Source organism: Buteo buteo, chromosome 18 (assembly GCF_964188355.1).
Source record: "Buteo buteo chromosome 18, bButBut1.hap1.1, whole genome shotgun sequence".
In the NCBI taxonomy this organism is placed as follows: domain Eukaryota; kingdom Metazoa; phylum Chordata; class Aves; order Accipitriformes; family Accipitridae; genus Buteo; species Buteo buteo.
In genome coordinates, this window is record NC_134188.1 from 2,737,153 (window position 1) to 2,764,927 (window position 27,775).

General features: G+C 42.2%; 1 protein-coding gene across 1 annotated transcript; it reads left to right on the forward strand.

Annotated features, from left to right (window-relative positions):
• Positions 1-11,541: 11,541 nt before the first annotated feature.
• LOC142041599 (putative tRNA methyltransferase 9B) lies at positions 11,542-26,930 on the forward strand. Its single transcript, XM_075050579.1, has 4 exons — positions 11,542-11,695; positions 14,162-14,296; positions 25,863-26,182; positions 26,634-26,930. The coding sequence occupies exons 1-4, from the start codon at positions 11,542-11,544 to the stop codon at positions 26,928-26,930; spliced, it is 906 nt and encodes a 301-aa protein (XP_074906680.1).
• The last annotated feature ends 845 nt before the right edge of the window (positions 26,931-27,775 follow it).

Consider the following 27,775-nt stretch of genomic DNA (forward strand, 5'->3'; position numbering starts at 1 on the left):
GAGAGGGAGTCCTGCAGCCAGAGGTTAGTAAATCCTGCCTGGGACATTTTAGTACTGTAATTCAAATTTTCATGATCTTTTCTGTGAGGCTGGAAGCTATTTTGCCCTGTCTTCTACCTTTTCTGTCCCATTCTTCCCTCAAGTGTTAAATCTGTGAAACTAAATTTAGAAATATTGGAGGCCCCGCTGTGATCCCACAGCCGACTGTGAGAATATAACAGGTTGTATATACCACCCCTGTAAATTTGACGAGCCGAGCACCGTAAAACCAGCTAAGGGAGTCTATAGCTGGAATTCATTGTGGAAGCTCTTGCCAACCTCCGTGGGGTTGGACGTGTGTCCTTCGGTGGGCTGCAGTTGTTTACGATGAAATCCTTCCTGCTTAGCTAGGGCACTGCTACACCAACCAAACTTTCGTGTTGCTTGCTCTGAGGTGGGGAGAGCAAGGAGGAAGGGGGATTGGGTCAGGCCACTCAACGGAACTGCAAATTTAGTGCCAGTGGAGAAAAGTGGGTTCCCCTGTAGACCTTCACGTGGAGATAGGTGCTATCTAACTTCAGTGCCTTTGCCCTTCCACGGACTGTACAGAGCCTGTGGACTCCTTCCATGTTAATACTGCGTTGCTTGATACGTTTCTCCAACGGCCACCTCCGTTCTGCTTAAATCCAGTATTTGGCTGTCCGAGTGGAAAGGATGGGGAGCCAGAAGGAAATGTGAGGTGTCCTCATCTCCCTGGGATCCGCACGGCAGAACATCCTTCTGAGGAGACTTCAGGACAGTATGAGAAGTCAGTTCCCAACTCCAGCAGAGCAATTACAGCACTTCTGAGAGCACTTCATCAAAGGGTTGATGGCACTACTCAGCCTTGCTGCTCTGGAGTGTCTCCTAATGACAAGGTAATAGGATATCCTGGGTGCAAACGCTGCCTTTTGAAATTTTGGCTGTGTCTCTACCGCTAATTAAAAGGTGAGGGATTGATCCCTGGCCCTGAAACCAACACTGACTGTTTTGTACCCTCTCCGTTATGGGCCACCTCTTTACAGCAGATAAGACTTAGAGAAAACTAGTCAGAGCACTGAAACCCAGAGCCGGAGAGTAACAGCTACACGGTGTGGGTGTACCTGAGGTTATGTCTGTCGTGCTAAAGAGAAGAGGTCAAGGGACTAGTCCCTGACCGGCCAAGTGGCAGAGTCTGGCTTGTGTCCGTGCTGCTCGGGGCTAAGCTGATTTTGGAAGAGGTTGGCCACATCCACACTCCGTGGCACGTGGCTTTAGCTGTTTTCTGATTCCCAGGTGATGCTTCTATAACACAGGCTGTGAGGATACTTCTGTGTGTTTTTTCAGTTCGGGGGGGGATCTTATTAATGTATATAAATACGAGATGGGATTGTGTAAAGAAGACAGAGCCAGACTCTTCTCATAAAATCTGCTTGAGCATAAGAATCATCTTTTTTACTGTTAGGGTAATTGAAGACTGGAAGAGGTTGCCCAGAGAGCTTGTGGAGTCTCCATCTTTGGAGATATTCAAAACCTGCCTGGCCACAGTCCTGGGCAACCAGCTCTGGCTGACTCTGCTCCGAGCTGGGGTTGGACCAGGCGATCTCCAGAGGTGCCTTCCAACCTCAACAGAGCTGCGATTCTGTGCCTGTAAGGGAGAGTGCCCACCACCACCTCAGGAGAGACACTTCTGGGCGTCCGTGGGTGACTAAGATTCAGAATTTGGGGTAGTTTTCAACCAAACAGTGACATGACAAATGTTTATGTCCAAAACATTAAGCAGGCCAAGAAAGGAGGCTGTTTACTGGGACTTACATGGGGTTTATCTGCCCATATCTCATTTCAAATGAGTCATCTCCTCAGGCTAGGCCAGATTATACCACTACACTTTCTGGCTAGTTGTATTTGGGCTATTTTTAGAGTACTAACGAATATGAGCAAAGACGGCAGAGCTATGGCCGGAGGGGCTGTGGCCAGCTCGCTAGCCCTGCTTGCTGTAGCATGTTCCTGCACATCCCATGGCTGGGTTGCCGCACAGCTCTCCCCACACCGCCTCCAATCTCACCCCCTCTCTTCTTCAGGATTTCTACGGCATCAAAATTTTAGCACCAGGGTTTTTTTGAGGGGAGCCCTAATTTTTGGACAACTGTTTGGGGGTTTTTTCCTGCCCTTACCCAGATTAGATTACCCATCCCTCCCTGAACGTTGTCCGTGGGTGTTGGTGTTGTATTTATGCATGCAATTTTCCTTTCTCTTACTCTCTCACCTGCTGCCAGGTCGTCATTCTGCCATTTTGGGGTTTTGGCTGCCTTTTCTGAACTGGATTGTCCACGTGCACTGTGTAAGTACGTGCGGTAGTGCAGAAGAAACAGGGGTAGGGAGAGATGCTTCTGGCAGTTTAGAACGGCTCCTCTGAGCTCGGCAGCTGTGTCATTTCTAAATGGATGTGATGTTTTAATGACGGTCTAAACTAATGTGAAATCAGGTTATTGACTTCTGTTTCAGGACCTGATGATCTTTCCATACCTGCTTCGATGATTCTTTTTTTTCTGCGATTTTTTCAGGCTCTGCAGTTAAAAGAAAGTAGTAGTAGATGTTAAAATGATCTTAAATCAAAAGCTAAGAAATTAACTCTTACAGTGCCAAAACTGCAGCTGTCAGTAACAAAATTAGGTACGCCATTCCATTTGGCTCAAATTGTGCAACTTAATCCTGTGTATTATTCAGATGCCTTGTTTACAATGCTGAAGTTTTAATGAAAACAACTTTATTTTAGTTCCATCTCTTCTGCTCTTTTGTCCTCAGGAGGGAATATGAAGCAAGGAGCTCCCATTTCCTCTCTGTGGCAAATGTCCCACAGGCCAAGCAGGGGAGTTACGAAGTGGAGAGCTTTCCCCCCCGGGCTGAATTGGCAGGACTCAACATAATCACTTAAGCATGAACCAGACTGGTTTTCTTTCTACTTACGTAAATCCATACCACTTAAATCCATAGTCCTTCACTGTTGAATTACTGCCAGTGGTTTCCAAATACAAATTCTTTATTAAATAAACAAGGATCAGATGACATGCGTTAGAGTGCAGATGACCAGTGCTACTATAGATTGCTTCTATCTGAAAAACACAGATTTGTAAGGGGATGCTGGACACATGCAAGGAAGGATTACCAGGCACAGATGGCAGAGCTCTTTTATAGCAGTAGAGCAAGGATGTAATACTATTAACAAGTGAAGGGTCTGATTTTGTACATGAGGGAAGTGAAACCCATCACATGGAGATACAGGAGAGAAAGTCACTGATACGAGCAACTGGCAATATTTTCCTGCCTAGTTCATTGTCAGCTACATTAATGAAGATGCTTGAGCTATTCCCATGTGAACTAGCATTTTAACCCATCTTTTGTTGCTGCCTTGAGCCCAAGCTGGGGAGGAGAAAGAGGAATAACAGAGTGTAACATCATGTCAGTAGGGAATCTCACAAGTCCGTCTGCATTGCCCACAGTCTACCATCATCTTGTGTGCCAGGGTCTACATGAAGGCCAATGTGTTTCACAGAGATTTCTAAGAGCTAGACAGGCTGCCAGCCCCATTATTCCAGCATTATGCCAGCATCGTCTCCTTTACTGCAGAGCAACAGGCAAAAGTATTGAGATGTGATACTTCAGTGATGCCTTGGAAAAAAATTCCCCATGGGAGTTGTACCCATGTTGGATTCTCTATTAAATAAAACCTAAGCAAGCCTGTTTGTACTCTCTTCAGACCCTTTTATAAAATCTGTCTTTACTCAGGATCCTTACTGTAACTGTAGAGTCTGTGAGGATGGAAAAGCACAGAGTAAGAACTTTCCATGTCTATTAACCCAAACGGAAAAGTGTGGTGATTACGGTAGTACAAACACACATATCTCCAAGCACATAAGGGCTACTTTGAACAGACTATTGGACTTTTCAGACTTAACAATGTGTAAGCAATTTATTCTGACTTGCTCATATCAAGATGGCGTGCCTGCTGCTCTGCTACAAAAAATACCTGGTGACCGGTTAATTCCAGTGCAAGGGTTACAGCTGCATGTTCAGGTGGTTGCATCTCTTTTGTTTGCATGCTGCAAATCATAAATCCCAGTACTGGTTTGCACTCAGGAAATTATCTGAGTTTTTGCAAAAAGGAAGTGTTTAAACCACGCTTTTCTCTGAAAATACCATAGATTATTGAAATTTTTTTAGGAATTCTCATTGCAACAGAAAGCTCACTGGGCTGTGGTTAATGTGTGTTTTCTTGACTATCTGGTTATTTGCCTTTTTTCATAGTTTGTTTTTTTGGTTTCTTTCTTTGTTATTAAAGAGGAAGTTATAAATTGAAAATTATTTTACATGATGTCTCTGTTCCCATCAGTCCCTGAACTGTAAAATGGTGTCATGTACTGTTTTGTTCAGCTGACTAACTGCATCTACATCTATAAAATGATTCAGCCTTCAGTGGCCAGAGGCTCATCTTATTATTTTCTTCCCCTTAAATAACTCTTTAAATAAAACATTGAAAATGAAAATGCGGTTCATTGGTTATTGACTTTTTTTTATAAACTGTTATCTTTCTGAATATAATTCACTTCTTCAAGGTTGAAATTCTGAGTGTAAATATTAGCTCGATTAATGGAAATTGTATGCATAAAACCTTAAGCACAGTGCTGGAAATGTTTCCTCTTCTTTGTGCCCAGGTACAGTCTCTTCTTAGTACCTCAGGCTTGGAGGGGGGGAGGATTTGGCTATAATGCAACTTAGAGAAATATATATTTTTTTAAGATCTCTGGAGCAGGGAGAAGGAAGTACTAAATTTACAAGAACTTCACTTTAATACTTCCGATTTTATGCTTTCCATTTGTATAATCATGTCAATTTTATAATGGCATAAAGCAGCACTAAAACATTCAATCCAGCATAATCCAATTACTATTTCACTCTCTCAGGCATGTCTTATTCTTAGATAGGAGAAAAATCACCAAGTGTGATTACTTTATGGATTTGCATGTACACTTCATACCGTAAGTAAGCTATGTCACGATATCTGCCTTTGTTTTCCCATGTAGCTGTTATTAAGAGGCTGTCTCAGTGCTGTAACATGGAAGGAGATAATAGTTTTAAAAGGTTATTTCATAAACTATGAAAGGGGTGCACTTACAAGCAAGTTTGCCAGTGACTCAAACCAGAGTTTGCAGGGTTGGTCTTCTTCTCTGGGGGGAATTTTCCTCTGCCCCCACTTAGGGTGATACCCCCTGAGCAGCATCAACATTCCCAGGGATGCGCAGATCCATCTCCAAGGGAAGTTGTATTACTTAAGCCGCCCTTCCAGTGACAGGTCCCTGTCAGGAAGAGCGAGCTGTGGTGGTGATGTAAGCTTGGTTTATTACTCGTAGCTGTTGCCAACATGTGTTTGTAAAAATTCTCCTCGGATGTCAGATGAATTGGGCAAGATGTGAACTTCATGTCACAGCTGCAGCTGAGGAGAGTAAGCTGTAACCGGCACAGCAGCACAGCTTCTCAAGGTGACGTCTCCACTCCGCCAGTAGTTTTCCAAATGCTGTGAAGTTCATTTTCTTTCCCCATCAGAACTAAGGGAAGAGGGCTGCTTTTGTTATTTTTCAGGCTCTAAATTTGTTCTTTTCCTCCTTTGCCGTGAGACGGACGTCGTTCCTTCCATATATTGTGTTTACTTAAAGACTCGCGAGGGGTCCCCAGGAAAAGATGTGTTGTAGTGCTACACCTCCAAAGGGCTGGGGTCAGCAGACTGTATCGTGGCAGTCTGAGCTAGTGAGCAGGGTGAGGTCTTCTGTCCATCTGTGAAGGCAACAAGAACAGGTAGAGGAAAATCTTATGACTGGTTATGCCTGAGTAGGTCAGGGTGGTGCAGCCACCATGGAAACAAAACGGCAGTCCAAGACCCTAGTGCTGATACTTAAGGCAAAGTGGGTTAATATTTATTTTAACACTCAGTGTCCCGAGTTCCCTAAACATGTTTTGCCTCCATTACAGAAGTACTGGTAAAATTATTTTTTATATGAGGACCAAAGTTCAAATCTTGAAAGTCACGGGGGGTATCAGTGGGTAGCTCAGGTTTCCAAGGTTCAGCACCTTCTCTAGCCTGTAGGGCCATAAAGTTCTCCCTTTGCATCCATCCTTGCTGCTGGGTTGCACTCCAGATTCCAAGACTATGGATGAGGCTCCACACTCCAGCTTTCTATGGGGATACCCAGGAAGCACCACCATCTCCCCTCCAGAGCTTTACCCTCATTTTCCCTTCAAAATAGACTGGGTTTTTTCAGGCAGGCTTCTCTCCTTGCCCGCTCCTGCAACGCTGGGCGTAGTATCGGTTATTGGCAATTAGTGAGGCTGCCCTTCAGGGTTAATTTCCTGGATTAGGTGAACATGTCCCCGTGTCAGGTTTTCCAAAAGTTGTGGCTTTTCCTGAGTGAGCACTGGCTCAGTCTCACAAATCCCACCCTTCCCTTCTAGTTTTCCCTTTCTGCTTCTCTTCAGCATGTAACCACCTCCCCGGCAGCACCTGCGACGAGGGGGGAATTCAGACGGGCACGTACCGACCTTACGCTGTGGTCGCCGGTGGCTTTAGGAAGGTGGAAAAGATGCAGCTCTGCTGCCTCTCAGCCCTGTCAAAGGGTGAGGATAAGGCCAGGAGGATGCACTGTGGGAACTGGGAGGCTGTGGGAAGGTTTCACCGCACTACGGTAATATTAATACAGCATTATGAGGAATCCCCAAATGGCTGATTAACTGTCAAATTGTGATGCTGTGCCCGTGCATGATGGTATCTGGGAAAAATGCAGTGAGGCCAACTAATTAAAATACTAACCTGGAGTTTCTCTACACGTCTGCTTTTTTATCCTTTCTTCTTTTTCTCAGTTTCTTTCTCCTGCTTTTCATTTCCTTCCCTGCCCTTCATTTTCCCGCTTTATTATTTATAAAATTCCCTTTTATCATTTGCTTCCCATCTATCTTCTTTCGTTTCTCCTTTTCTCCTAGCCCCTTTGTACCCCATATTGCATTTCTCCTTCTGTTAATCAGTCCTTCCCCAGATCCTGACACCTCATGGGAACCGTCATTCAAGGGCTTTAAGGCCGATATTACAGTTTCTCCTCTCTTCTTTTCTTTTCTGCTTCACAGGGGTAGGGACTGTTAGTCTGACTGGCAGAGTGCTCCTGTTGCGGCTGGTGCTGCTGGTGGAAGAACAAATTTGCTGGAGGTCCCCAAAGGGACCCTGCCAAGGTCCGGCTGAATATTTGCAGTGTTTCACTCACTGAGGCACTTCACAGAGAAGCTATTTCAATGCAGCCACAATGTCATGTTTGTGCGTAAGGTGGGAATGGTGATGGTGCAGGGGACACAGAGAGGGAGAAGAATTAAGCAGGCTTTCCAAATGTATCATCACAAAAATAGTCACTTAACCGAGGGGAGAAAAGCACCTCCATCGCTTTCATAGGTATTAGAAACAGTGTGTTCCTGGAGTTGTCGGTTTGGATTTTCAGCTATGCCAGACCAGCCGTTCTGTCATTTGCTGGCACTGATTTCTGCAAGACTTAAGCTAATTTCGTTTCTGAAGAAGCCCAGCTCCAGTTTTACCTCTCCGACCGGCGGCAGGGAGGGCTCGATGGCATCAGGACGCGTCTCCGAGCCAGCCCCGTTTCTCCAGTGCTCCCACCAGCTCTCCCATGGCCTGGCCCACGTACATGGGGCTCCGGAGGGGCTGGAGGGACCCCGGCAGAGCTGCCCTCCACTCACCGAGCTTGGCGGGAGCCGCTGCACTGCCCCGGGCAGCCCCCTCCTGCAATTGCCTCCTCAGCTGCAAGTGCTATGGGGGCAGAGGGAAAGAATTGACTTTTTTTTTTTTAAATTCAGAATTACTCATTACATCTGGGAGCTCTCAGATGCCACGTCCTTCTAGAAGACTCTCCCTGTCAAAAGCAAGCTTATTACCAAATCGGTGTATTCTCTCCTATTAGGTGGAACCACAGAGCGGCTGAGTTAAACTGACATCATTGGGTATTACCCAAAGAATGAAATTATTTAGAATTAGAAAGCCTATTCTCCTCCCAAACGATTTCTTTTTAAATTCAAAGATAAATTTAAGGCACCCTTAACACAGCGGAGGCTGCCACGCCGCAGCCGGAGGATGAGCTCCTGCCCTGGATTTGGGAGCCAGAGCCCCCTCCAGCAGCTGCCTGGGTACCCCCAGGGGAACGATGCTGCGGGGTCCCAGGGCTCCCCAAAACACGGGGCACAGCCTGCACGAGGCTCGCATCCCGCACGAACAGTCGGAGGCTTCACAGTGTTCGGGAAGTTGATAATCACTCGTGAACTCAGAAGTTTGTAATGGCTTTTACACTCAAATTTAATTTCACTTTCAATCAAGTTGTGTCAAATTTAGCTTAAGATTAGGTGACAGGCAGCCAGGCTGAACTGCTGCTCTGTACCTCTTCGTTTTGCTTTCCTGCCAGCCCTGGGTGAATAGATTTCCTTTTTTTAAATTTGCATAAAGGTAGGGGTGAGTGCACTCAAAAGAAAATATCTGCATTCCCCAAAGCCTTTGTTATGCAAATAAGCAAACACCACCAATGTAAAATGCCATTGTGTGACATTTGCAGCACTAAATATCCAATTTTGTGTTGGGCAGAAAATGTTTCTTTTTTCCTGATGCATAGCTTAATTTCCAAGTTGTTTTCTGGCTTTCCCTGTGACTAGAGAAAGGATCTTGGGGATGATAGAGAAACTGGAATGTCTAAGGTTCAAATGGGCATGTATAAATCATATGTTCGAACCTGAGTCAATCCCCCAGAATTTTTTTTCCCCCAGGCTAGGTTGGTGGTCATCCCTGTTTGCTTTTTAATTTTGTTTTTTTTTTCTTGTTTCTGCAATGTGGGTCATAACCAGCTTCCTAAGATTGTCTGAACAATTTTACTTAGTAAACGTGGTGGCTGTGCCCTCAAACGTCTCTCTGCTCTCTTCCTCTGCTGCATTTTATTTTTTATGGTTTTCAGTCTGTTGTACTAAAAGCATTAAATGGAGTGTCAACAAGCATTTTGTGGTTTATGGCTTGGTAAATGTAGGAGATGGGCATTCACTGGACTCCTCTAGGCAGAAATGTCCATAGCATGGCTGCTGGTGGTTGCTGGGGACCAACCTGACTGGTCTCATCCTCCAGCCTCCCCCACGAAGTGGTACTTTCTTCTAAGAACCATATAGAAAATTTATTTTAATAGTGCCTTGCAGTGTTGGACTTCTAAATTTCAAAGAGTCAGACCACTCTCGGAGCTACCGTTTTAAAACAAAAGACGCTGTGTCTTTGTTAATTCTAAGGGGGATTTAATCATAGCCCATTACATCTTTTTTGCTCCTGTTCCAGAGGAGGCACTGTTTTACACACAACTTGTGGTGGGTTTTTTGTGTTTAAGCATTTTTTTTGCCTTACTTTGAAAGGGTGTCTTACTATGTGGTTCGTCTTCTGGGTGCTTTCATATGCACCTTTTTTTCCTGGTAATTAAGTGTCTCAAGCTGGTAGCAACTTCCAGGCTGTCCCTCTGACTCTAAGTGAGCTATCCTGACTGTAAGCCTGGAATTAAACAGAAACAGCTCTGTTCTCCTCACTCCTGTGATCTCACATCAATTCACCAGTTATTATTTCCTCTTGTCAAATGAAGCAATAGCAAAGCTTTGAAATGATGTTGCAGCTTTTCCAAAGAACAATTTCCCTCTCCTCTCGCCTCCTTCTGCCTTTCCCTGTATATTTGATAGTACATCAGCTTCCTCTTGAAATGATCCCCAGTAGAGTACTTCAGCTATTTCAGCCAGGGTTTTTCTGAAGGTATTTTTTAAAAACTAGTTCCTACAGTAGAGTTTGGTTATAATGAAGAACAATAAGAAAAAAATCCCTCTGCCTTGGAGAGCCAGTCTTGTGCGCACTAATGCATGTGGTGAACTCTGTGCCTGGAATATCCCCACTGGATTCAGTCAGTGCTATTGTTTGCACACACAGAGTTAAGCACCTGTGTAAGTGCTTGCAAGGTGATGGCTTTAAATCTCACTGGAAACTAAAAAGATATGCATTGCAGTGCAGGAGAGACTAAACCAATGCAACTCACTTTCATTGTCTTTTTGTTTTGTTATTATCTGTGTTTCTAAAGTGGCTCTTATTTAGCAACACATATAATGAAGAGAACACGATGATCTTCCAAATAATTTCTTCACCCCACTCCAATACTTGTCATCACTTTGATCTAAGCAGGATATTCAGGAAACTTGCGGTCTGGGCAATTTCCCAGTGATGCTGAGTGAGTATCTGATATGACAGAAGACACCAAGGGCTACAGGATTTAATCCTTGCACAGTTTTTCAGATTAATAAATGACATAACAACGCCTCCAGAGTTATTTTCTTGCTGTTACTGCAGGATCGAATCTGGGCTTAGTCTGCTCCAGTGTTTCTCTTTGATGTAATTGCCTAGGAAATCACAGAACTCTAGTCTTTTGAGGTGATAGGATTTTAAATGCTTATGGGTTTGAAAATAAGGACCAGATAAGGACTGTATCAGGAGTCAGATTAATGGCCAGCCTGCAGCGCAGAGATCTTGGGTGAGGTGCTGTCATCGATACCTTTGCCTCAGAGGAGAAGTTATTCTGCCTAGAGTTGTTTGCAGCGTGTGAGTGGAGCCAGAGCAGCCTGTCTTGGTGGCCCAAATCTTCAATAAATCAATGGAAATCCTGGCATGGCCAGGTATGTTCAGTGAAGTTCAGAGTTCTTACAGCCTTTCTGTGCAAAGTTTCACGGTGAACTGAACAATCACTTAGGTTGCCATAGGCTGTTTGCAATATCACAGGGTTTTCCTGGCGGCATTGCTAATACCAGTGCACCAGGCCAATCCAGAACAGCTGAAAAAAAGGATGCTCGGAAAGCTGGAAAGATTTTTGTTCACAGTAACACAGGGTGTCAATGAATTGTGTGATGGGAAGTCTGTAAGCATGGATCTTTCTGGGTGCTGAATGAACCAGAGGAGAAACGACACCTCTCGGAGCTTTTGTTTCAGTTTCTGAACATCTTTAGGTATTCATCATCACTTTCAGTCACTGGTTTTTAAGATGTGTCTGCAAACAAAGGACTTCTTAGAAATTACTTTTTCAAGGGTAGACTGGGAAAGGGTGGAAGACTTTATGACGCAAAAGCTAACAGCTTCCAGAGTATAACAATATAAGCACGTTAATAAACATTGAGTGGTAGGTCATAAAATTCCTTTCAGTTTTATATAAGAAAACAATACATTGTATAAAATCATAGAATAAATTGCCTTTCTTCCTTTAAAAGCCTCAGCAGTTTCTCTTTAACGGCAACATAGTATTTGGAAATACTATTTCCTAAATAAACAATGTCACACTGCTTAACTTAAGGAAATGTACTTTGGTAAGAAGAGTTTCAGCACTTGTTTTTCTGCCTTCCCTTTCTCCAGGACAGTCGCACTGCCTTCAGTGAGTTAGCCTAGCCTTGGCTGTGATGGACAAGGAGGCAAGCCAACTCGAGAGGGACCACATTCACCGTGTATGTGAGAAAATTGCTCCTTGCTTCAATGACGCGTGCTACAAGGCATGGCCAAAGGTGCAGCAGTTCGTTTCAGAGCAGGAACCGGGCAGCCTGATTGCTGATGTTGGTGAGTGGGGTTGTTTATCACATTGCTAATGACAGTCTCAGTCAAGCAATATTTGTGGCAGAAGAGTTTGGAGCTTGTGAATCAAACTGGGGAATCAAAATGGCCAGACTGACTATCAAAATTTGCCTCCTGCTTTGCTCCACCATTCATAGGTATGTGAGACAATTTTACTTTTCCCAGTATCCAGTAGGTCAACTAAACTGAAGCTAAATTTATTAAGATGTTGTTAGTGGATGCTTTTGTTGTGTATTGGTATGACAATTCTGGAATTTGAAATCTTGTTTAGCTCTTACAACATGTAGTGGTGTGGCCAATTTGAAGCAGGTATCGTGACACTGAGTGCTTTAGGGAACAATATGTGACAGGTTTTAACTCCCTGAAGGTTTGAGAATGTCTAAATGGTACGAGGGAATTCTCTGTACTGGTTTCAGCACCTGCACAAGAAGTGGATACATGCTGGGTGCCCAAATGAGGTCTAGGCATTAACTCATCGGTTCTACATGTTTAGGGTAGACTTCTAAATAGCTCTTTGGACCCGTAATCCTTTCCAACGGCACATATGTGTAGTCTCCCCACTACAGCATGGGAATGTTTGTGAAGGAGAAAAAATACTGAGGGTTGGAGTAATCACACTAACTTTTCGGGCGTCTTTCAAACGCTACCATATACTTTTCCCAGTTTATCACAGTGTAAATGCTGGGAACTATATTCCTACCAGATCTTGGTAGATTTTGCAGTGTTTTCAATGTGAACAAATAAAACGTATGAAGAACCAGCACATTGAATTTTTACTGATGTCACAGACTTTGGGCTTTGTTAGTGCTGTAATTTAAGCTCAGGCTTGGCTCCTGGGCTTTGGCCTGCCGAGGCTGCTGGCACGCTGTTGTGGTGTCCGTGGCCAGAGAGGAGTTTTGTGTGAAACACGATTGCCAAGAGTGGTGGCACGGTGCTGGAAAGGAGCCTGCCTTCAGGGCTCTGCTCTGCCCCTCCGTCCCTGGGAAGCAGCCTCTGGTGTCGGATTAGAGGAAACATATTTAGTAGCTGTTGTTTGGCTTCTACTGGAGCCTTCCCCTCCAAAACTGAAAACCAGAAAAAGTCCTGGAGTTCTTTTCCAGTCAGAGCTCCAGGGTAGACCTCCTTCTGCTCTTTCTCCTTGGAAAACCAAGTCTAATATTAGCCAAGTGCTGACACCAGTTCACAGCACCTCTTCTCAGCTGGTGCTGAAGTCAGGCATGGGAAGGACTGAGAGAGCCCCAGCTTTTCTCCAGATAGCTTTCCTTCATTCCTGGGAGGTGGGATCAGCAGCTAATATTAGACAGGCAGTTCGGAGCAGACTTCTATCTGCAGCTCAGCAATGATTCATCTCCCGTTCAAATGGCGTAACAGATTGATGGGGCTGGGAGGCTCCTTACTGAGCACAGGGACCCACGCAGCGTTGCAGAATAGGTGCTATGGGGTGGCTGTAAGCAAAATATAGGGACTTAAATATTTGGAAGGCTCCAAAAATTTTTTTTTTTTAAATTAATTAGAGATAAAATCTGGGTGCTGCCCCAAGCTCAATGTTTGATGTAAGCATAGCCATAAACAGGATGTGAACTAAGATCTGCACAAGGTACAGGGTATTACTGGTAGCCAGATGCACTTACCTCCCTGATCTTAATCTGAACGACGATATTTATGATGCAAGTGGGAAGGCAAATTTTAAAATTAACAGTCTACTTTAAAATGCACTTTGTGTTAAGATCCAGATAATTCTGCAAACAGATTATCAAAAATTTAGATAAGATCCATTTTACTGCTGACATTAAAATCCTTCTTATCTAAAGATGTCTGCCTTTATTTCAACACAACAAGTATTTCAATTTGGGAAGATGTAAATTTCCATGTCACAGGCTCCATTATGAAAAGGAAACTGCATGGAGATACCAGAAAAAGAAACTCCACTGTTGTCATGGTGACAGCAATTAGCAGCAGTTAAAACAGCAAACAATGGATTTAATGGTTTGGTCTAATAGTGACTTAATTACTTAGCAGTCTAGTTTGTCTATCAGCATTTCAATACACAGGAATAATTCAGTGCAGTGCTCCCACTACATGATGCTTTCAGTTAGCATTTTGAGTCTATTACAAGCAGAATTGCAGTAGCATCATTACCATAAATATTTTTGATTCTGTATGTGGTGGGAAGGCCAAGGTAAATGCTCTCGAGCAATCCCACTTGAACACCTCCTGTCACGCTGCAGAGAGCCTGCTAGACGGAAAGGAGCAGTCTGTGCTCATTGTACTGTGATTGTAAAAAATAACCTGAATTCCACTGCAATTGTATCATCTCCTTTAAAATGGGTGGAGAATTTCAAGCTATTAGGCCAGTCAAGGGTGTACATCATGGCTTGTGTCAGGAATACATTTTCTTTTGTACAGACACCAAATGTCCGCCTTTCTTTCTCCTCCTCATTATTACTTTAGGCTGTGGAAATGGCAAATACCTTCACATCAGTTCTCAAGTCTATAAACTGGGTTGCGACTACGGTTTCCCATCTGTGGAATCGGCACGAAGTGAAGGCCATGAAGTAAGGGTATGCCATGGCTTGCGTCTGCCTTGTCGAAGAGAGAGTGCCTTGTTTGTGCCTGACCACATGGCAGAAATTTGAAATGTTGGCTCTGTCAGGAAGAAGATATAACAAAACTTGCTTAGGAACACTGAGCATATTCAAAGCACATTATTAAATCCTTCTGCACCTTTCCAAACACTGGGGTTTTTTCCTCCCATGCTCCATGTTTTGTCAGCCAACACAATCATTTTTGTGCTTATGAAGAATGACGACCATGACACTGATCCAGCTGGAAAGTAACCCAGCAAAAAGAAAGGTTGCTTTTAGCTGAATCAGTTACCCATTGCTTCACTGCAGAGAGACCTGTTTCAGCAAAAGCAGGGGATAATGCAGAGAAAGAACAAGGAGCCGATGACAAATCGAGCAGAAGTGCTTATTTCAGTGCCACTGCTGCCTTAAAATGTAAGATTTTCCCTTTTTGCTTAGTTGCCCTTTTCAAAATACCTTAATGATGGAGGAACTACCCGTCTTTGCCTCTTTTAAAGCATACACTGAATGGTAGCTTTAGCCTTTGCTTTTTTCTCTTCTAAATTTTGAGGTTTCTTTTGTTTTGGAAGTCTTGAAATTATTCAACCACCTTTTAGAAGTTAGTTATTGAGCTTATACTGATTAAAAGTTGGGCAATACCGTAAATAAAACAAATTACAGTGCTCAGCAAACTTGATTTTCCTTTTCTTAACCAAAGAAGTGTGAAGGTCTCCAAGCCTTGTTAAATCAAAGTGAAATGTTAATACCTCACATCTCTTAAGTTAGCGAGTAGCCTGACACAGCCTTTTCTCCAGGTCTCGGGTGACCTTTCCCGAAGCCCTGAAGGACTTTACTTTTCAAGCCCAGGTTCATTTGACATTTGATGGAAATTTGAGATTACGTTATTGTCAGTGGTACATCATTGTGTGGGGCTGTGAACCATGCTCAGCTACACCATCTGAAAATCTTTCAGTCGTGATTTCAGAAACATGGCCAATAGCTAACAGTCCTTATTAGATTTTCACATCCTTTGCCCAGATGGAGTAGCAACCTTCGTGTGCCCACAGGTGATTTGCCATTCTCTGGAAATCCAGGGTAAGGAAGTGAAGGACAAGGCAGATTTGTTGAAAAGGGTATGTAGCAGTGTTCAGAAGTTGCCTGACTCAGAAGAATCTGTGCCCCAGGAGTATTTACGAACAACCTACAGAAAAGCAGAGTAGCTGGGCTGGAGATGCAGAACTACAGACCTTCCTATCCACAGCAAGCTGAAAACCTTGTTCGCAGGGCTGCTGTGCCAGAAGCTGGAATCGGTGGCAAATCCAGGACACTTGAGCAGCAGGTAGAACTGCGTGGTTATGGACAGAGGCCCTTTCAGCGCTATAATATGGCTGCAAATTGCAAAGTTATTTCTGTTACAGCCTTTACCAACACAGGTCATGCATGAACCATAGTAATGATCATGTTTCCTTATTATTGCTGAAAAATATGATTCAGATGCATCATAAAGCTTCAAATAATACTTTGAATTATTATATATACTAGTATATAGTATAATACTAGTATAGTACATATATACTGTAGTTTGGGTAAGCATGTGCTTTTTTAATCTTCAGAAGATTGTCAAAGGAGGCAAGAAATTTCTGTAGGTGTTCTAAAGTCAGGTCTGTAGTAGGAAATATTGGCAGAAGAGGAGCGTCAAGCCTAACTTGATGATTTTTCTTTGTACTCAGCACCTATTGCATATGCATATATAATGAAGTATTTTTGCTAGTTCCATGAATGGAATCACCTATACTGACAAGAAACAAATCTAGACATGATATATCAGCAAAAGTTTAAAATGTGCTGCTTTCAAATGCTTAACTTTCTGTTCAAGGAGACAAATTTGCCCTGTAAGTATACAAGTCATTCCACAACGTTTTCACTGCCTTAAGAAAGAAACCACTTTCCCAGTGTATTCATAGCATAATTTTATTTGAGATTTAATATCATCGAACAACAGAAATCATCCCATTGCCATTTACTGATGGCTTTGTTATTGTTAGCGTGATGAAGCCATTCCTGTATTATTGAAATAAGTAGGATTTCTGCCACTTGCGGTAATGAAAAGAGGACTGGCCCTCGTGTTTCCACTTTACCTAAGGAATTGTTGCGAATCGTAATGCAGGACTGATTTTTTAGCATGGCTTTACCTCTGTCAAGGTGGCTTTCTCCTTTATATGGAAAGGTCACGTTCTGTGTTAATAAAATCTTGTATATGCTGAGCTCTTGGACTCTGAAATGGGCAAAGGATAAGAAGAAGCTTTTTCTATTCATTTAGAGAAGTAATTTCTTTCCTCCAAATGCAAAGGTGAAGACATCACATTTTCCTCTCCTGTTAGGAGTCAGATGCTCAAGTCCATAAAGTTATTTTATGTTAATGAAATATCTGATCAGACTCTTCATCCCAGTGGGAAAAAAGGGTTTCTGAAGTGAAGAGCATCAAATGGCTTTCCTTGCTGTTAATACCAATATGTGAAAATTAACTTTGCTTTAATCTGTGATCTTTTAGTCATGTAGTAATTTAACAGAGAAAGTAAGGGGAACCTAAGGGACATAAACATGTCTAGTCCTCTAATTTACACTGCCTGAGAAAATGGTCTGCGTTAATTGCAAATTGTATAATTCTTAAAGTTTACAAGGTGGAAGAGTCTCTTGGGGAAAAAAGCAGTCCAAATAAAAGGTCCAGGAGAGTTTCCTTACTATATAAGGTTCTGTCTTTATGGTAGAATCCCATGAGACGCTGAGCAAGAAGAAACCAAGTGTTAGTATCAGATCATATCAGTGTAGTTACATCGCACTGTTGTGCCAATTAATGTGGGCACAATATTGCAATGCTGTCGTGACATAGTTTCTTTAGCCCATAAAGAAACCTCATATTTCTGTGCACCATTGGTTATTTCTGCATAACGCTGAGTTTTGTCAGATAGGTATATCATCACTGCTTGCCAGGTCTCCTAATTTCTGTTTTTCCTAAGGATCAGTCAGGATTACATTCTAACAGTTTTTTAACTTTTTCCAACAAAAAGGCACTGTGGTCAGAAAATTACATTTTCTAAAAGAAGCAAAGTTAAAGGCACAAGAAGCAATTTGTCCCAGTGGAAAGCAGAGTATAACAATGTCTGGTATGACAGCATCAGGAACTCTTCAATGCCATAGAAATTGAAAAGAAATCATCAAAAAAATCACTATCAATAATTACAAGAGATGGTGTGAAGAACCGAAGTCAGGATGACTACAGCATAACATGAATTAGAACTAGGATAAGGTTTTATAAATGTATACAAAGCAAGAGGAAAACAAAAAGGAAAGAAGAGCAAATAACAGATGACAAGGGAAGCTGCATTTTTCTTTGGTCTTTACAAAAAGTTAATAGTAGTCATCAGCAAGGTAGAGTTTTAACCAGAGGACAGGAGTTTAGACTATAAAACAGGAATTATGTCTTAAAGAATATTTAGATAAATTAGGTTACACAAATTGTTAGGAAATCATGAAATTAATCTCAAACTACTGAGAAACAGCAGATTATCCTTAAGATCTCCAGCAAGTGAAGAAAAGCAAACATAATACTTGTTTCCAAAAGAGAAAGGACATCAAGAGGAAGCCAGCCTAATTTAGATTTATACAAGGATACTAGAATAAATAATTTAAATAATCTAATTTAAATAGAATAAATTATTTAAACCTACAGAATACTAATGTAATGGGAAACAGCCAACATGTATTTGTCAGGAGCAAGCCAATCTGCTTTCTGTCTTTGAGATACAGAACCCATCGAGAGGGATGTACCATGCTCAGGAAGGAAACATTCAATGAGAAATAATGGCCAGGCAAGATGGACCACAGGCCAAATATGTGTGAGCAGTGTCCTGCTGTTACAAAACCAGCCAAATACCTGTGTGGAGTATGGTGACAGAGCAGTTTCATGGAAGGAAGAAGAATGAGTCACTCTCCTGCACTTAGTACTTTTGAGATCCTAGGTGGAATATCTTTGCTGCTTTTGGGAACGATGCCTTACAATGTTTGCAGTCAATATGGAGACATTTTAAATAACTGATGTTCAGAAAATCTGAATTATTAGAGGAAGCTGAAGGAATTGGGTTTGGTTAGTCAAGAAAGGAAAGAAATGAAAGACTGAAGGAAACATAACAGTCTTCAAATACATAAATGATTTTTACAGAAAGCTGTTCTTTATTTGACATGGGAAGAAAAAAAAAAATCATCTTACTCTGCTGCAAAGGTTATTTACCTCAGATATGAAAAGGCTTTTAAGAGCAGGGTAGAGCAATTTGGGTCACATTTGGGCCAAGCGTTTAATCCTGCCTTGGAGATGGAAGATGAATGACCTCTATTTTTCTGCATCTATTCTAATGTAAAGGCCACCTGGCCGTTCTGAGGAAAAAATCCGTTGACTCTCCTGTATCCAGTTGCTGCCTAATGTTAATACAGCCCCTCTCACAGCAGCAAACTCTCCTCCCTGATGGAAGTCAGAGGTGCAAAATACTAACAAAGTCTGAATATCGTAAGAGGTGTGGGAGGCAGAGGAGAAGTGCCACCCATAGTGTGACCCACTACCAGTCCCTCTGCTTCTTCTGAGACATCTGCAAGCCCTGATTTCAGCTTTGGTCTCATCACTCTTAGTGTTTTTTTTAAAGTGAATAATACAGTTATTTCTAAGTTAGTAATCGTGAATTCTTAGGGATGTGGAGAAGCTCCGTAGGACAGTCAGAGCCTGTGGTTGACACCCGCAGGCTTTCTCCGTCATTCAGGCAGTCGCTGCCGCTGGGCTTGTCGGCTGGCAGCGTTGTCTATCGGTGCCATTCTCGCCAACAGCGAGGAGCCTGATTTCTATCTCACTTCATTAAATCAGGAGCTTTGTGTTCCTTGCAGTGATATTTTCATGCAAGTTATAATTGATTTATCAAAAATATCCTGTTTATTTCCAGTGGATGATACATAGTTATCTCAGGATGGGGTCTGGTCAGAAAACTTGACTTTTTTTTTTTTTTCCTTAGAAAAACGTGTGTCACAACAGAACGAGCTCTGCCCCTTACAGTCCCCTCTATTTCTCCAAGTCACTGGAGTGCAGAACTGGTGCAAGCTCCAAATACACCCTTATATTTAGCTTAATTTTCACAGTAGCAGCCAGCAGCCTGCTCAGCATTTTTAAATGCGACCATTTATTTTAGACCACAGCTAGCTATCTGTGTTCTTACCGCTGTCGTCATGTTGGCAGTATATCTGTTTTAAATCTCACCTACATGTTCTTAACAACACGTTACCTGGTCGCAAGGTCTTGACCAGCTGCTGGGTGTCATTAAAAGAGGTGACAACAGCTTCTCGCCAGCTGCACGACTTGCTGGTGTACGGACGTTGTCCTCTGCTCGCCCGGGCTGCAGAGCAACGCGGCTGTGGTTTTGGAAGGAGGGATGGCCGAGCTGCATCCACGAGATGGTTTTGGCAGGTTTGTGCTGCTACCCGAAAGCAGGCTTCCGAGTACGGGGATTTCGCTCCGTACTACCAAAAGCTTATTCTCCTGCTGAGTAAGACATTGAGACCCAGAACGGATCCAGGAGGGCGTTCAGGCACCTGAGCTGGGCGCACGATTAAACCTTTTTCACTAAACAAAGATCCGTAGCGCCAAGGCCTCTTTGGAGGGCGGTGACTAGCAGAGCATTGCAGAGATTTCGTTTTTTTTCCTCTTTCCACTTCAGCCAAGTCCTCCGGGCACTCACCCCGAAAGCAGAAATGCTCGATTCCCTCCTTTCCTCAAACCCACATTTCCAATACTCGGGGACGTGCCCTAGTCCTCCAGCACTCAGCACCACCATCCCTTGGAACCGGCAGCCAAAAAACCCAAGGGAGCCTAATCCTGTAGCCTGGCGGGTAGGAGCAGCCCAGGAGGGAAGGAAAGGCAGCGGGCACCTCGAGGGTGGCACAAAGCAAAGGAGGGGAACAGCGTGAAGAGAACTGCTCCACCTGACCTTGTTTTATTCTCCTCTTCTGCTGATTTTTAGCTACAGGTGTCCCCACTGCTGTGACAAGCATTTCAGAATTATCTTTAATATAAATGCAGAATTAATCCTGCTGAAACCAGTGTAGCTACCCAGATGCTTAAAATTAAGCATATAATTATATTCCTGAATCAAGGCTTTAATAAGTTAATTAAATTTCATAATTATAATGATTTTTATAAAGGCAGCATCCTCATTTGCTAATGCTAACCATAAATGTGCGAAAATAAAAGAAGGAGCGAGTTTTCCGATGTAAGTAATTAATGAGTTATGTTTTTAATAGGAAAAAGTTTTTAATGGAAACACTGTTTGAAGTTTACTCAGTAATTCTTTTAAATAATTGTTTGGTATATTAGTATTTTTCCTCCCCTCTATTTTTGATACCACCATAATGAAGAGAATAAGATGATATTTAACTTAGAATCATGCCTTCTCTGTATGTGGCAATTGTTCCTATTATTAGAGCTGACAGAGATAAGTGACATCTGAAGTGTATGTACAGTATATACAAAAGAGTCTCAAAGATAAGGATTCTGTGATCCTTAAATACTTTCCAAATGTCTCTGAAGGGATTTAACTTCAGCAAAGAAGTTTGACAGAGAAAAGCAGTTTCTGATTACACAGATTTCTTTTTGCCATTTAACAGGGTTTAAATTAAATCACTGACCTGAAATACTAATTTTGAAAATGGCTTCTAAAAAAGAAATTCAGACAAAGTTGTTGATGCTTTCAGGTTTGTTCTCTGAAGACAGCTGAATGACACAAAAATGTATCATGCATTGTCTGCTTGTTCTAAATAATCCCTTTTAGTAGGATTAGTCACAGTATTAAATTAAGAGAAGGAGCAATTAATTATATTCTTATGAAATGAAGAAGAGAAGAATCTTTGAAATGTTCTCCTTTCCTCCTTATCCCCTCCCTTTGAAATCTAAAATTGCATTATGGATTTTTCAGTTATGGAAAATCTTTCAGTCTTCAATTTATACAAAAGTGGTAGGAATGAGCAGTACATGGCACAAAATTAATTTGGATTGACTTTTAGGTACTCTAGGGTAATGTATGGCCAAAATGAAAAGGAATGCTTGATTTACAACAACTGTTAATCCATGAAGCAAGACCTTGCTGCTGCAAAAAGCTGTCAGGGGGTTTGGACAAGCACCCGTGCTCACCCCAAACAAATATTTTGTGCTTAGATTTCCTTTTTGCAATGGTTTATTTGGATGTTTAAAAAATTGAATGTGGTCCTACTTGTCCTCATCACCATGGCATGGTGTTGGTTAGTACGATAATGATATAATGTTCATTAAAGCCCTTTTTGTAGTGAACTTGAGAGGTTTTTCTAGCTTTCGTTACAAGGGTTGCATAACAGCTAAAAAGCTCTTAATATTCTTCTGTGGAAAAAAGCATGAGGATAAACTTTTGGAAGAAACGATAGTAGGTAGACAGCTACAGAGGAGAGCAGTGTAATAATGAGGATGTGTCACTAACTCTCTGATAAACTTGGGAAAATGACTACAGATTATTAGAGAGATTGTGAGGACTATGAGGGCAGAAAACACAATATTGAGACACCGCAATTATCCATATGTAGGCTGTGTAAATGATACACAGGGGCATGAAACCTCCTGGAAAAATTAATCTGAGAACCCACAAAAGGGAAGCAACTCATATTAGTCTGGACCAGTGCATCACGCCCACATCAATAAATAATTGTGCAAGAACCACATTCTCCCACTGAATTTAATGTGACTGTAACTAAACCTCTTGCTAGGAACAAAAATGCTTTAAAAAAATCCACTGCATAAAAGTTTACTACCAAAAAGGAAGAAACTCTTAAGGAAAATTGAATGGGAAAGCCAGAATGGTAAAATGCTAGCAGACGCGTGTGGAAAGTGCTGAAAGACCCAATGTTGAATGCTTAGTGTAGGTGTATGGCACCTATAAAAAGGCTGCTGTTCGACAGATTCCTATGTAATTTATAGTTACAAATCAAATGAATAGGCTAGTGATAAAGTTTGCTTTATGGTGACATAGAGATATTCAGGATTACTGACCGCAAAGTTGCAAAAAAAGTCTTGTGAAACTAATGACTGGGTGCAAAATTGCAGAAAAGTACTTGTGGATAAATGCTAGGTAATGTGCATAGAAAAAAATAACTAAGCATACAGGCACAGTGGTACCCTCTATCCTTGTTCGGGAAAGAGATATTGAAGTCATTAGACTCATTTTCATTAGCTCAATGTTCAAACCTGGTCAAAAAAGTATTAAAATATTAGGAACAAAAATGAAAATCCAGAAGAATGGTAGAAGATAAATACCTGGTGCATCCATATCTTGAATACTGCATGAAATTCAGGTTTTCTCCATCTCTGGAAGGTCCTTATAATGATCAAAGGTGCCAACTGTTTATGTATGAGGATAGATTAATGGGCTAGGGCTTTTCACCTAAGAAAGAAGAGAATCATCATAAAAGTACCATAAAAGAAGTGTATACATCATGCTGCTCCTAGGGGAGAGGGAGATAGCATTCTGGAGCCCAGAAATGATATTAAATTAGTGAATAGGGAGTAAATTTCTGCAGTTTCTTACAACAGGAGAATCAAGGGGAAAGATTTAAAATGGAAGGAACCATTTTTCTAAAAAATATATAATTAAAGTGCAGATTCCTTTGATATGTGAATTTGTGTAATCAGAAGTAGAAGTGAGTCCAAGAAAGTATCCATGGAGGACAGACCCATCACTGGCTATAAGACACAAGCTCCAGCCCAGGCTGAGTTTCCTCTACCCTGATGTTGTTTTCACCACCTGCAGGCGTCTGTATTTATTGTCATTTAGGACAAAACTAATTTTCATTTCAAGTACCAGTCGTTATGACAAGTGCAGTTTGAAGCATCTGGACCCTTGTTTTACAGTGTTTGGATGGTGGGAAATCGCCTTAAAATACGTTGAACAGCTGGCGAAAGATTGTTCTAGGGGTGTAGCACTGCAGGACTCCAGGGAGACCTTATTGCAGTCTTTCAATGCTAAAATGCTTGGAAGAAGGATGGAAAAAGTTTTTACCAGGGCCTGTAGTGACAAGACAGGGGCAAGTTTTAGACTGAAAGAGGGTAGATTTAGGTTAGATGTAAAGGAAGAAATTCTTTGCTGCGAGGGTGGTGAGCCGCTGGCACAGGTTGCCCAGAGAAGTTGTGGATGTGCCATCATTGGAGATGTGCAAGACCAGGTTGGATGGGGCTTGGAGCAACCTGGTCTAGTGGAAGGTGTCCCTGCCCACGGCAGGGGGTTGGACTAGATGGTCTTTAAGGTCCCTTCCAACCCAAACCATTCTATGATTCTACAAAATGCCACCCCAGTGCCATCTGCTCATCAGTATGTAGGAATTGCAGGAGAAGCAGACCTGAACCGTTCCCACCGGAGCAGAGGGACGCAGGCTCACGTCCCTGCCGGGCTGCCATCAGGCCCTCGGTGAGTGTTTGTGCCTCACCGCCAGCTAACGCGAGCCGCTCCGTCTCTGAAACGGCACCTTCACTGCACAGTACAGATCGTTCAGTTTAAACACAGTTTCAGCATACAAGGAATTTAATGTCAAGGGGAAAAAAAAAAGAAAGAATTGATTTTTTTTATAAGCCACCTGCCTTAGGTGAATGTGGCTGCCTGGTGATCTTGGATTCTGACAGGTTTGGCTTTGATTAAAAACAATCGTGTGCAATAATTCATGTGATAATCTGTGATTTCAGGATAGTGTGATGTTGCCCCATGCAGATGCTCTATTTCCTTGTGTTATGCGTTTTTAAATTGAATACATCACCCATAGCTTTTAAAATTATCTGACAAATTTATCTCGACAACACTAAAGTTTTGCTCAGTGTGAGATTTTATTAATATGCTGTAATTTCTTAAATGATACTTGATCCCTTTTTAATTAAAATAGTCATAAAGTTTCAATGTCAACGTCTCAACTAGTGCTAGAAGACCTGAGCTTTTGGAATTGATTTCTGTTCATCTCAAACAAGTGAGACCTACAGGCAGAGCAGCTGAATAACTACATGTTAAAAGACCCTATTTCTTCAAAGCTCGCCTTTTGATCCTCACACTGCCGCCAAGGCTCTGAATGCATCATTCATTGCAGGGAAAGTGTTTTCCTATCTCAGCTGGATTGCATGCTGTTATTCTTTTAATTGCAAAGTGCCTTTTTTTTCTGAGGCAAAATGGATCTGATGGTGAATGGCTGCCCTGACAGACACAGAGGCTGCACATACGGAGCTTCTGCTAACATTTTCTATACTTACGTTTCTTGAAAGAATCGAAAGCTTGCACCTTTTTTTTTTTTCCCTTGAGAGATTTGTTATTCTTCTGTGGAAACCAACACCTCAACAGCTTAATCAAAAAATGGTTTATCATTGTAACCTGAAGTGGTATGTGTAGAAGTATCTGCCCAAACCGGTACAGGCATTTTCACTGAGGAAAATATATGGTTGGAAAAATACCACTAATCCTATTGCTTTTTGTTTTCAGCATCTTTAATATGTGCCCTTTCCTATCCAGCATTATTCCCGAATTTTTTCCTGTTCTTATTTCTCATGTAACATTCATTTGATGTAGTCGAAACTTTGCTGAGGTCCCTGCTGTGCACCAAGACCTAATCAACCTCGACATCTGCTGCGAATTGCTCTAGAGCTGCTCGGTCTGAGAGCAGGAGCCGACCTGCAGAGCTGCCGTTTGGCAAACGCCTGCCAAAGCCTGAGGCCAATGGCCTTTTTTGGGGCAAAAATTTTTACTGAAATGGGAGTCAAATTTAAACTCAGTTCCGACTCAAGCAAAGCTGTGCTGCTTGAGTTTCACCGTCGTAATGGTGAGGCGTTCTCCACATCATGCATGTTTGTGTGGTGTGGGGGGTTATCAAGCACGAGTGAGACTATCTAATTATTTTTTTTCATGATATATGCTTGTTAATGGCAGAAGTAGACAAATGCTAGTTGACTAAGTGTCTTTCACCCATATGTTGATGATTTAAATATATCCCAGGCTGATAGCGACTGCTCATTTTTTCTGCTGTTACTGACGTCTGACAATGAAGGAGAAGAAATGGGCAGGCGGTTTTAACCTCGTTCTTTTTAATGGGTTATCATCAGCAGGATCACTAGCACAGCTGTTGCAAGGACCACGTATGGCCTCGGTCTTTCAGAAGTGCTTCTTTCAGGCTGCAGATGAGCATTAGGTGAGGGTAAGAAAGGGCCAGGTTGCTTTGCCACTGACCAAGCGGTAGCCTTTCACCGAGAAAACGAGTCTCTTGTGTTGCTCATTGCTGACCCAAAAGATGTCATTTGTTTCAACGTTTCTAAATTCTGCTGTTTTTAAAATAAGTCGGTGTGTTATGAACTCTTTAGAGTTAGAGATAGCGCAATGTTCGAGATGTTAGAGGTAGTACAATAACAGGTAGCACAATGGAAGATAAATGATGTATTCCTGTGGTGCAAACCACAGGCTGCCAGTGTGTCAGAGCCAGTCCCTGTCCTTATACTCTGTATTCATTAGTGCCTCGAGGGATACTTATTCACCTTATCTGTTCTGTTCTAGTGATTCACCATTTTTCAACGGAAGAGAGGTGCATGCGGGCAATAAAAGAGACGGCTCGTATCTTAAGAGTAGGAGGCCAGATAATGATATATGTGTGGGCAATGGAGCAAAACTGGAGAAGATTTGAAAAGCAAGACATCTTTGTTCCTTGGAATCCTTCACCTCCTTCCTGCTCCTCGGGTGAGCCTTGCCCATGTGGAGTACAAAAATCAATCCTTCACAAGGACAAAGAGCTGGCTTTGAACCAGCCCTGTCGTAAGTTGGACGGGACTTCAGAGGTACACAGGACAGCGAGGAGCTCATCCTGTGGAGGGGAGAAAAAAGCGCTGTGCACGGCGTTAGAGAAACCTCTGAGATGGTCTCTGTTCTCAAGATCACTTGACTCGGTATTAGGTGCGGGTGATCAGCAGCGCCAAGAAGAGCTCATTAGATACTGCAATTACGATGTTCAGCTGAATGAATTAAACAGAGGGGAAAAAGTTGACAAAAGCAGAGACCGTAGCTTTCTGAAACACGCTTCTGATTTTTTTTCTACATTGCAAACCGAGTTTTGAAAATACAACAGCTTTTGAAGTGGCTGTTAAACCTGTGCTGCCCATGCCACGCTGCTTGAAGGCTTTCAGAAGTCGCTATTCAGAATTAGGGCAAGCAACTACCCAGCTCCCTATGCCTGCAGATACTCTTCACAATTGCAGCAGAGTGTGTTTACCTGACCTGATTTCACATCAGAAAGAATTAGCTGTCAGACAACGACTTAAAATAGACCATCACCCAAAACAAGGAGCTTTCTGCCACCCTCAGAACAAAAGGAGACCAGGCTCTTCTCCGCAGAGAGCAGTCAATGAGTCCACCCCGACCGCCCAGAGCCGGCAGCAGCCCTGGCTGAGGTACTACCACGCTTTTAAAGAAGGGGATTTGGCTGAGCTGATAGACTGTCATATTCCTGAGCTATATATTACTCAATCATACTTCGACCACGCCAATTGGTGTGTGATTGCAGAAAAGACTGAAGTGTGGAAGATCTAGGGGAAATTTCCTTATTGAAATGCACCAAGAATACTTCGGGGCTTTCTTCCTTTTGAAAGCTCAGCACCTTTGAAAATCTTTCCTGAAGCTTTTTATAGCCTCAGGTTTGTTTTAGGGGAGAGGGGGACATATGAGGAGGAGACTGCTTTGAAACTCTCAGGTTCTGTGACTTTGTTTTCTTTGATTTTGTTCTTAAAATACATCTCTATTGATTATTTTTTTTCTAGAGTTATTATTTGAGACTGAGCGCATTTTAGCACACTGACCCCTTTCCATAAACAGCTGCCAGCTGTGTTTTGTTGCTTGAAAATAAGTAAAATACAGTTGGAAGGTGATTGCTGGATTATTTTTTACATGTGCATTAAAAAGCTTTGTTATTCATTTATAACTATATAATCATTCGTGTCAACTTTTTATTTTAAAATTTATCGTACTCTGCCACTTGATGTAAAGTAACGCGGGAAGTAATTGAAAGATGCACTATTTTATTACAGTTCACTTTGTCAGCCTATATGATAGTTCTAGTCATACTAGACAGACAGTCTTTTATGAGAATTACTAGGTGTATAGAGCCTTCATGGCAGAGGCAGTAATTCATGACACTGTCATAGTCTAGAGATCTTTGTCATTGCCTGGTGGCAGTCACAGCCAGGAAAGTGAAGAGATATTTCCCTCCATATATACCACTACATGAGCCCCCAAAAAAATAGTTTTAAAAGTGAGCTTCACGTGTATGCTTAAGTCTTTCTGCCTATCAGCAAAACTAGGAAAAGTCAGAAGGATTTCATAATTCATTTAAACCTGTACAGTGAATGAGCATAGCACCGAAAAGTGCTCCAGCGACC